This window comes from Coloeus monedula (genome assembly GCF_965178545.1).
Source record: "Coloeus monedula genome assembly, chromosome: 1".
NCBI lineage: Eukaryota > Metazoa > Chordata > Aves > Passeriformes > Corvidae > Coloeus > Coloeus monedula.
The window spans coordinates 135498525-135509278 of NC_138781.1; the positions used below are offsets into that span (position 1 = coordinate 135498525).

At 42.6% G+C, this 10754-nt stretch overlaps 1 protein-coding gene across 1 annotated transcript; it reads right to left on the reverse strand.

Moving 5' to 3' along the window:
- Positions 1-2562: 2562 nt before the first annotated feature.
- GEM (GTP binding protein overexpressed in skeletal muscle) lies at positions 2563-10536 on the reverse strand. The gene is made up of 5 exons (XM_082301296.1): positions 10425-10536; positions 8359-8701; positions 5220-5296; positions 4541-4745; positions 2563-2894 (listed from the first exon to the last, which is right to left on the reverse strand). Exons 2-5 carry the CDS (start codon positions 8690-8692, stop codon positions 2617-2619), a joined length of 894 nt encoding a protein of 297 aa, XP_082157422.1. The 5' UTR covers positions 8693-8701; positions 10425-10536; the 3' UTR covers positions 2563-2616.
- Positions 10537-10754: the final 218 nt, after the last annotated feature.

The window sequence follows — 10754 nt, forward strand, 5'->3', positions numbered from 1 at the left end:
CTGATGGTGTCTGAGCTACAGCTCCATGGAGGGGATGCTGCTGTTTGTGGATTTTCACCCTCCAGCTTCCCCATGCTCTGCCTGGAAACTTAGGGCAAGCATGGAGCCTGCAGGTGAACCAAAAAGGCCAGTGAGAGATTGACTGGGACATGTAAGGTGAAGGCATACATTTAAATTGTTTTTTGTCCAAAGGCAGTACTATGCTGTTCAGAGACCAGCAGCAGCCCCAGAAGATAAAATTGCAATGATGTCTGCTTGCTGTGAACAGGAAAATCAGGTGACACACCATGCCCACTGCACAGCTCCTTGTGGCAGCTTGTGACATCTCGGGGGAATGGGCCCACCTCACTGGTTTTTTTTCTTTGAAAAACCATAAGTTTTAGAAAGAAATTTTGTTATCCTGGAAGGAGTGTAAGGAGATAAGCAAGGATATGAAAATTTACTAGGCAAATCCAAATTTTTATCATACATTCTATGTATCCAGTGATGCTATGAACATGGATGGCTTTTATTCCTAAGGGCTGTATGATCAACATGGACATTTTATATTTCTTCAAAACCTGCTTGGTTGAGATTTGTAGCTTGACAGATATAGAATAGACTAAGGAAACGTGCTGGTTGCATAGAGCTATACTTTCAGTTCATAAATATAATCTTAAAAATTACTTTAATTTGTGCAATTTTGTTTTCATTTTTGAATGGGGCAAATGTTCCAACAGTTTAAAAGTTCTGAAAACTAAATTCTCTAGACTGCTCTGGGTTGACATTAGGTTGTATGCTGATAGCTCAAAAGCATTCATCCAAAATCCAGCAACATCGATCTTGTCTGTGCTTGTCTTTTTTTTGTTCTCATCAATACTTTATTCTAGATCATTAAGATCTCCTTCCAGGGAGATCTTAATGCCAAACAAGCATTGAGTCATTCTGCAATGTGATGCTTTACCCCTAGAGAGCTGCTAGAAGTCAGCCCCTCAGCAGAGAAGATTGTGGGCAGACACTAACCCTGTTCCCTCCTTTCCAGCACATGGAAAGCGTGGTGCATGAAAACTGTGCAGCCCAAAATGGGGACTCCAACTTTCACCTTATTAGTGTTGCATCTTTTTGCCTTCATCATCTGGGAAGACGAGCTGCCAGGCTGGAGCTTTGGCTTTTCTAAGTCATATGTGGGCAAAAATGTAATGACTGTACCTCTGACCAGCACAGTCAAGAGGAAAATGGTACAATTATGCCCAAAAGTAAGTGTGGATTAGGGCACACCATGTCAGCTACCTGCTTTCTGTCCCTGAATGTATGATTTCACTTCTCTTCATCTCTAAAATTGGGGTAACAGTGCTCATCTACATTTCTGAAGTGCTTCCAGGCTAAAGGCCAAACACCTTTACTAGGAGTGATTTAACTCTCTCATCACCCCATTTGTATATGTGAAGGATGCTGTGCTCTCATATCTTTGAGGCTCCTGGTGCTTCCTGCCTTGAGATCCTAGGTTTCTATGCAGCCTGTGTTCAGAGATATAAGGAATCCTCACTGTACTTGCCAAGCAGCAAACTTGCCCGGCATGCGCAATCTTTTCTCTCCTTGAAAACATTCTTAGGAATTTCCTGCTGAGACTCAAAGGCAGTCATATATTTTATTTATTTTATTACAAGGCATGTAAGTAAAAACTTGCATATCTGAAAAAAAGATATTAGATAGAAAATGGTAATAAAATTAACATTATTATCTTAAGAAAATTGGTAATAAATACATTTCCCCTCGACATTAAAATGCTTGTTATTTTGCACAAAAATAAATACAGCATAGCTCTGGCATAGAGAAAGGCCAAGGATGGATACAAGAAGTCCATGTGGTGTCATAAAAAAGCTCAGGTGATTTTTAAAGGTTTGGCAGCCTGCACTTGATGCACTTTGATACAACTTGCACTTTAATTTTAATTTCACTATGATTTTTAAACAGTCCCATAATATGAAAAGATGAGAGGAAAATTTGTTTGACTATAAGATTTTTCCTTTAAATATTTTCAAAGTAAGATGTGTAAACTCACTGAAACTAATCCACAAAATAAAGAAAAAATACCAAACAGGTGTCTTTGTGGTTATTTTACAAAAATGCATTTTTTTTTCAGCTGTGGGTGCTCAAGCCTGACCAGCCAACTGACACAGGACCAATCTCCAGTCATTTCCTCAATTCTTTACACAGTTTTAAAAAAGAAATATTAATAACAAGGAGAAATGCGGAGACAGTAGTATTCACTTCCCAAGTCACGGCATTTGAGGTTCTTACACTATTATCCAAAGGTGAGAGGAGAAAGAACAGATGTATTCCAGAACAGTTCCCAGCATGATTTTGGGTCATTCTGGTCTATACTTTTCTTTTAAAACTACTGACAAAAAAAAAAAAAAAAAAAAAAAAAAAAAAAAAAAAAAAAAAAAAAAAAAAAGAGGAAGAGAGACATTTCCATGCACTGCGCTGTTCTTATGCCAGCACATATCATATCACAAGCACAACTGTGAACCTAAGTCACTGATAGCCCAATCTAATATAGATTGATTGATTGTCCCATGACAAAGTTAGATAATGTCCACAAAATGCCACAAGCTCTGGCAGAGTCCAGTGTTCCTAAAGTACTGATAGGTCATGGCAAGACTTGGACTTGAGTTTGAAGGCCATGTTCTTGTTGTTCTTGGCAACTATTTTGCCCCAGAACCGCCTGGCTTTCTTGGGGATGCTCTCTCTCCGTTTCTGTAGTGCCAGTCGCTTCTCGTTCTTTTCCTTGCTGTCCCTCCGGAGCCGGACTTGCCGCACGATGCCTTCGAACAGCTCTTTCACGTTGTGCTGCACAGCTGCTGAGGTCTCAATGAACTTGCAGTCAAACACGACGGCACAGGCTCGTCCCTCTGCAAAATTGCAAGATGGACACATTACATGGGGTCAGAAGCCCCAGGGAGGAGGGAAGAAGAGACAAGGTGCCATGTGCAGGGGAGTCAGAGCCACCGGGGAATTCCTCAAGCCTAATGTAGGCACAGATAAGTCTTTAATTACCTGATGCTGCCTGCTAGCCCATGATCCATCTGCTCTGTATTACAGCCCCTTTCCAGAGGAGTGGGGGGGAGGGGGGGAGGCGTTAATCCCCTCCCAGTAAAGCCCAGCCCACGCTGCTGGCTGCAAAGGTAGCATGGAATGACAGACTTGAGCTGAGACACTGAAGGCTGGGAGGCCAGCAATGCCTCACTACCACCTGGCCATCTTCGATGCAGACTCCCTCAAGGTGCACTGAAGGGTGATAATGGCCCTCTCCAGGCATATATAGCACAGCACTGGAAGCAGGGCACATTCCTCCTTCATGGGCCATGGGTGTAAACCAGAGCCTTGGAACTGTAGTAATTTCAGTGAGAACAGACACACATACAAAACCCTTAATAAAGGCAGAACTGTGTCTATGGCTTTAGGGGTACATCTGAAACCACAGTTCTTACTCCAAGTTACATGAGCCTAAGCTAAACCTGACAGGTGTCTTTCACACACAAGCCAATTAATTGTCTTCTGGCTTGCTGTGAATTCATTGTCAGGGCCACTACAGTGACATGAATTCACCTGCCATCTTCCTAAAGAACTTTCAAGCTGGGCAAAGAGGAATGAGAAGGCAACCCTGGGCTCCCTATGAGCCCCTCAGTTCAAGCCCTTCACTTGGGGCAACTGCAACAGGAGCCAGAGGAACTGTGCACATTCACAGAGAAAGGAAGAAAAAGTCTAGCTCAGCTGGGGAACAGAAGAGCAGAACAGCTGCAGAGAGAAGGAAATGCTGAGCAGAAGAACCCATGTTTCTAATGGGCCAAGATAAGAACATCAAATGCACTACTGTGTGTTATGGTGTGCCACCTCAGCCTTAGGGAAGGCTCTCCAAGAAGAGATTTTACTGATTGAGGATGTTGAGCCAGCAACAATGTTCCCAACAGTCTCTCCATTCCTATTTATGGGCTTAGTGGTTATTGATTTGTGTGTAGCCAAGGGAAGGCTGATTTAGCATCCCAAAGCAAGGCAGCAAGGAGACCTCTTCTGAAAGGCTGCACAGTTCCTGCCCAGACTAGCAAAATAAAGACTGAGAGGGAATTTTAATTCATCAGGGAAGACAGAAAACTGGTTATAAAGAAGAGAATTTTTGGCAGCAGAATAAAGGGGGATAAACTCGTTATGTGTTAATATGCATTGGGAATCCAAAGTGTTTTCAGCTACCAGAGAAATCACATCTTGCAGTGGTCTTACACTAGGAGCTGGAAGGGAAGAAATCCCATTTATGATGGTACTTAATAAATACAGAAATGGGATTATCTGACATATAACAGTATTACCAAGGAAGGCTTAAGGACCTGGCAGACCCTTCCCAGTACTCTGCCCTCTGTTCCAGTCCTCTGTTGTTTTATTGCTCTTTTATTGCCCAGTCCTAATCACAACGTACTCCCTCAGCCAGAGCGCTGCAGTTTGTTGAAAAGCTACTAGATGACTTTTAATGCTTATGTTGGGTTTATGCTCATCATTTCCTTACCTGCCACTGACACTTCACGGCACCTGACAAGGTCACTTTTGTTGCCAACCAAAATAATGGGGATATCTTCTTTCTGGCGTGCCCTGCGGAGCTGTATTCTGAGCTCAGAGGCCTTCTCAAAGCTTGCTCGGTCTGTGATGGAGTAGACGATCAAGTAGGCGTCTCCCACTTGCATGCAGTGGTCTCGAATCCATTCTCCCTCACGCTGTTCAAATTAAATGGTCAGACATCATTATGCCCAGAGCAGGTTTTACTTAGAAAGTAAAACATTAGAGAATCCAAATGCATTCCTGCTGTAAACTGTAATGGGTATGGTTTGAATCACAGTTATACTACAAGTAATTCCAATGTGGTGATGGTATGAATACTTCACCACAAAGGAGGGCAAAAACTCACCCAGATAATTTATTGTGCTGGCTTTAGGCTGGAATGAACATGGTCTGGGGAGAAAGCTTGAATGTTTTATCATTAAAAAATGAGGACTTGCACTTCTCAGGCTCACAGTGCAGAGCCATTAGGCATGCTTGCCTTGGTGTGGGGTAGGGTTAATCCTATATCTTCCCTGATTCTGCTGTATGGAAAACACCTATTTTCTTTCCTAAAGGAAACTTACTTTTCATATTAGCAGTTATTCATATACACTTTCCTGCCAGCATTTGATGAAAACAAATTTACGTACCTTATTATCCCACATGTCGAGCAGTATAACAGTTGCACTTTCCCCATCCACCATCAGGGTTCTTTCATACGTGTCTTCTGGAAAGAAAAGCAGAAATGTTGGTAATATATTATTTTGTGTCATCATGTACGCTACAAAAATCCAAGTTGTTGAATGTGGGTGATTTGTTCACAGAGTTATTGAGTCAAATTTTAGCGCAGCTCACATCTAGTTCTTTCCTCATTTCCATCAGCACTGAACCTGCACTCTGTTCGTTATTGGTTGCCTTACTTTCCATGATAGATGAAGGATGCTGAAAGATCAGGAAACAAAGTGTTCATTATTTTGGCTGATACTCTCTTTATCTTATGTGGGAGAGAGAAAATAGAACCAGTGGAAGAAATAACCAAAGGCTGAACATTTGCCCCATGGGAGCAGCAGAATCCAGCAAGGCTGAGTAATGGAAAATATTTGCTTTCACTTTAGCATGGACAATTTACGGGTGAACAGTCACTGCTGCTGAGAGCAATACAGAGAACAGCCTACCAAGTGAGGAAGACAGGGTGTTGTGGGACAACAGCTGTTGAGCTTGAGAGAGACCGAAACTCTGTTGCGCACTAGTTTCTCTCCCATTACACAGTTTCCCACATCACTTTTGATGTTAAATAGCAGAAAAATGAAAAAAAACACAGAAGGTCTGTTATTTTGTACTGCAGCCATAAAAATTCATACCTAGATTATAAATGCCATGCAGCAAAATTCTGCCTAGATCTAAGGGGGCTGTTGCCACTCTGAATTTTGATCAACCCTTGCTGTGAAATCTCAGTCTAGCTTCTGCTTCAAATACCAATCTTTCTTCTTTTCCCCAAAGCTGGGGACATTTGGATGAGCAATAAGGGGTTTGGACCTGTTTCTAATCTTGCACTAGTGGTCAGCGAAAAAAAAGCTGGTCTTTGGATAGTGCAGTATTTAAAGGATCTGTCCCAACCATGCTTGAAGATAGGGCTATGTCTAACCTGTGCCTCATAAGACTTCTGCTCAGCACTGATGAAGTGAACTTTCCCCTAAATAGTAATCAGAGCCTTTCCTCAAAGCTAGGAGTCTACATCCCAGCAAAAATATGAGCCAAAAATATTACACATGTAAAATAAAGTCAAATGGAGTCCATGCTTAAAATGTCAAGACTAAAAAGACAGAGCTAACTCTAGGAGTAGTTTCCCTTGAGGTCCCAAGAGTATGAGACTTGTGTTCATAAGTTAGCTTCAACTTACAGTCAGTAGCAAAGCTTCTCCATAAAAGCAGCTGTACTCCTCTGCAAGTTGGCTACCCTGAAACTATCCTCTCATGTAATAAAATTTCCAGTGTGTAGGATGAAGCTCCAGTTTGTAAAGCTAAAGAAAATAGTTTCTTCGAGTGACTGAGCATCTGTGTGAGAACAAGCTCCATGCACACCAGAGGACAACATCCAGAAGACTCCTTCTGCACTGCACTACATATAGAGAAGCTACAAATGCATAATCACACTCCTTGAAAATACTATGCCTAAATAGTCATATTCAGCACTGATTTGCACCTTGGTCAGTCCTAAGGAACTTCCGTAGAATATAAAACACAAGCGCTTAGTTCATTTCATGCTTTTTTCAAAGCTGACACTAAAAAAGGAGAAAAATAACAACAGCAAGAATTCCAGTTACCTCTGCAGAGCTGGCCTTGAAAATCTGTCACTGCTATACTCCAAGCAATGCTGCTGGGAGTGTGATGGAAAGAGGAAACCACACGGCTTCACATGAAGGAAAAGAAAACTGTCTGACAGAGGTGTGCAAAGCAAATCAGCTGCACTTTCTGATGGCTTGTCCTACTCTACTTTACTCATTTAGCACTAGGAAAACTTTTATCAGAGATACTCCAGGCTGAGGAGCTGTTAGAACTATGGAAAAAGTTGATGACAGAAGCAAAAAGTTGATGATGAAGGCAGAGCACATCTAAATCAGTGAAATCTCCTAAAGGCACAAACCTCTGTGTCCCCTTGAGACAGCAAGCAAGGAAAATGTGGGTCCAACCTTCCTGGTACTGGGCTTTTTAAAATCCTGGGCAAAACTTCCCCTAACTGCAGAGTTAGAGGCCTATGCCGCAGAGAAGGTTGGAAGAGAAGCCCAGAAATTCTCTGTTGTAGCACTGCCACCATCACACCAAGGGAATACAGGCAGGAGACAGGAGGGATATGGGAGAGACAAAGAAAGTCCTGCATACTGACAAATGCAGGCAGCAAACTGCATGTCCCCTGAAAGCAACAGCATCCTTAGAGACACAGCAGATTTCTGTGGCAGCACAACCCTTCCACATCAACATCTTGCACACAACATAGCTCAGGAATTGGTGCCACAGCTTCACCTTCTGCATGATCTGATCTTTGGGATTAAAGAACACTTTGCAATCCTAGACAAAGCAGGGGAGGATATCAAGGGGGAAGCTACAGCTTGTGCCTTTCCCCCCGATGGGCAACAGGAATTTTCCTACTCTGTTGAAGGACCTTTATCTTTTTTCCTCCTGAAGGAGCCCATACTGTGCAAGTAACATGAAACAAGGTTTTTACTCAAAATTTTATATGTTTCACTCAAACTCCATCCAGCCTGCACTAAGGCAGTGTGTTTGTACAGAAAGGCTGAGATGACTTCTAATGGCAAATATTTTGGAGGCGACTTTTTCCTTATATATCATTTTAAAGTATTTAATTCTTGTAAATCATGAGGACCTTCAGTTGTTTTCTCTCCCACAAGTAAAGCTGGAGTCAGCCCTGTGATGCCAGTGGTGACACAAATGTTGGACCAGCATGAAAGCTGAAGCAGACTCTTGTATTGCATCATCACAGGCAGGAATGGGGCAGTTTCCAACAGGTATTTTGGAATGAAATAGCATGGGAATCTGAATTGCTCTCTTTCAGTGGCTTTCAATCATTGTTGGAGAATATCTTACTCATCTTATTTTGCTTTTGTGCTCTCTTACAAGCGGTGCTTGAGTTCAATCAATCAGTTTTGATGACCAGACCCAAACGCTTGCTACTCTGGTTTACATTAAATGGCCTCTCTCTTTTTCTGTGGCAATTACTACAGGCAGAGCTGACTGCAAGTGAACACCAACACCCCAGGACATAATTACCTACCTCCCAGCACCTCACAGTCACTGTCAATGCTGTCGTGCACCCCTGCAAAGATGTTGGCTAGCGAGGACTTCCCTACTCCTTGCTCCCCGATCAGCACCACCCGGTAGCAGCTGCTGCCAGACTCGGAGGAGATGACAGAGTCGGATGACTCCGAGGACCAGCTCCTTCTGTAATATTCATCAGGACTGATGGTGTATCGTTTCTGTGGGTTGTACTCATTGGAGTCTTTCTGGACCAGCAGATTCTTTCCATCAGCAGGGATGCTCCATCGCTGCTGCTGCTGGTGCAGACTGCTGTTGTGGGTGCGACGCATGGTAACGTTGTTGAGAGTCATTTTTAACCCCTAGTGAGAAATAGGGAAATCACAAATGTTATCCACAAAATATTTAGAAATGCTTTCTTACTAGCTGCAAGACAGCACATCATGCTCCTCTGTAGGGACCTAATATGTGAGAAAAGAAAAAATTAACGTTTCTGCACTCTTTTGTACTTGGTGGTACACAAAGAAATATTTCTCATTAGTAAGACTTATCCCATTTCCTAGGGATAATACCGCCCTCACATGCTAAATCCTATCTTGTTTAGCCTTTACAAGCCCAGGGCTGTGCTAGGTGCAGCCCAGTCCTGGAAAGAGGGAGACATTGCTGTGTCCCAGGAAAAGGAAGCGACAGTACTCACCACACCTGTCCCGTCCTGCACAGCAGCCTCAGCCCTGCCAAGAGACTGCCTGTGCTACAGGCAATGTTCACCATCTTTTGGCTTGACTGGGGACAAGCAGAGGCACTGTTCTCAGTTGCCTCCAACTGCCAGTGCAGCTGGATGTGCAGCATCTTTCTCATTGTCTCAGTTAAGAGTTGAAACTCTTGGGAAAGCAATAAGGCATCACTCACTGCAGTCTTAGACAACCCTGGTACAAAATGTTATGCAAGAAAGTCTTGCTGTGATGGGGTGGATTTGGGTCTGGTCTTGTCTGTGGTCAGGTAAACAAAGAATGGTTCTGCCTCAGACAGCGACTTTTTGGCTGGAAAGAGGGAGGACATTGTGAAGTCCAACAGCTTTCCTAAGGAGGTACAGGTTATAGCTTCTACAGGAGACATCACTGGGAGAAAAGGCTCATTAATTTATAGATATTAAATCAATAACTTCATTACTGCACAATTAATTAGATAGATTCACTCTTCTTACATAAGCATGGCTCTTAATTACATTTTACTCAGCAAACTCTATTTTGCCTTGCTTGGAGGCAGAGAACAGTGATGTCATTCTCACAGGCCGACAGCTACCATTTTTAGGAAAGTTACTTTGATGCATTCCAGCTCCCAAAGTGACCGTTATTTAGACATTTTTCTTTTTTGCCCTATATCTGATGTTTCTTGGCTCTTGCCTCCATATCAGTAAATAGGGTATTTGCCCATAAAATTCAGCCAACCACTTTCAAAGCTCAGTAATAGGTGGTGAACAATAAAGAGTACAGTAGAAAAACACATATGAATTGTTATTCTTCCTTATAAAAAACTGTCTGAAAACCTCTGTGAGTAAATGCCCAGCAGGACATTGGACAAATATATAGAAAAAGCACTGTGTGAACTTACTACGGCATACATAATATTTTCTCTGTGATGTGCAGTATTTTGGGGCAAAATGAGATCATTTGCATGGTCCTAGTCACAGTAACTTTGTCATCTACAAATACATCTAAAGAAGAAATCATGCACTAAACAAGGGCTGCTTCACAAGCAAAATTAAATATTTACTGTGGTTGAATTTTAAAATGCACTTTTTCCTTGCAGTACCCATTGAAAAGACCAGATGAAAAAAGCCAGCTCTGATTCAGTCAGAGAGTAACTCACAACCTGCAACAAGCAGTCAGTCACAAAGCCATAATAAACACAAACATTTTACAATTTAGCCTCTAACAAATTGTCATCCTTCATTAAACAAAGCCAAACGAGTCCCTGTCACACACGGCACTCCAAGTTCAAGCTGCTTTTGATACCCCATACTGCATTTAGCTACCCAGTTCTCTAGCACCTCAAGTAAAAGACTGGGTCCAAATCCACTCTTACTTGTGCCAGGCTCCTGCAGCCAGTCCGGTCCTTTGCTCCCACTGCCCTTCTCTCTTGGTGGGCTGTGACACACTGAGAAGCTCTGCTGAAGTAAATCCTCTCCTGCTTTGGGGCTGCCTCTTTAATTCTTTCTCAGCAAACCTGGTTTATATTAAGCCCATCTGATCAGAGACAGGGCTTTTCCGTGACGTGGCTGGCCTTTCCATGCAACAGCCAGCCCCCAGCTGGGAGGAAGCAGACATGCAGAAGAGAAAAAACTTGCAAACAATCTCAAAAGACTTACTCAAAATCATATGATTGTTTTAATGTTGCCAGTAAAATAAACACTTT

Coding starts and splice junctions, on each gene's coding strand:
- GEM (XM_082301296.1), bottom strand. CDS start 8,692: ATGACTCTCAACAACGTTACCATGCGTCGCACCCACAACAGCAGTCTG. Junction 5,297..8,358: donor TGACTGTGAGGTGCTGGGAG/GTAGGTAATTAT, acceptor TTTTCTTTCCAG/AAGACACGTATGAAAGAACC. Junction 2,895..4,540: donor CCGTGAAGTGTCAGTGGCAG/GTAAGGAAATGA, acceptor GCAATTTTGCAG/AGGGACGAGCCTGTGCCGTC.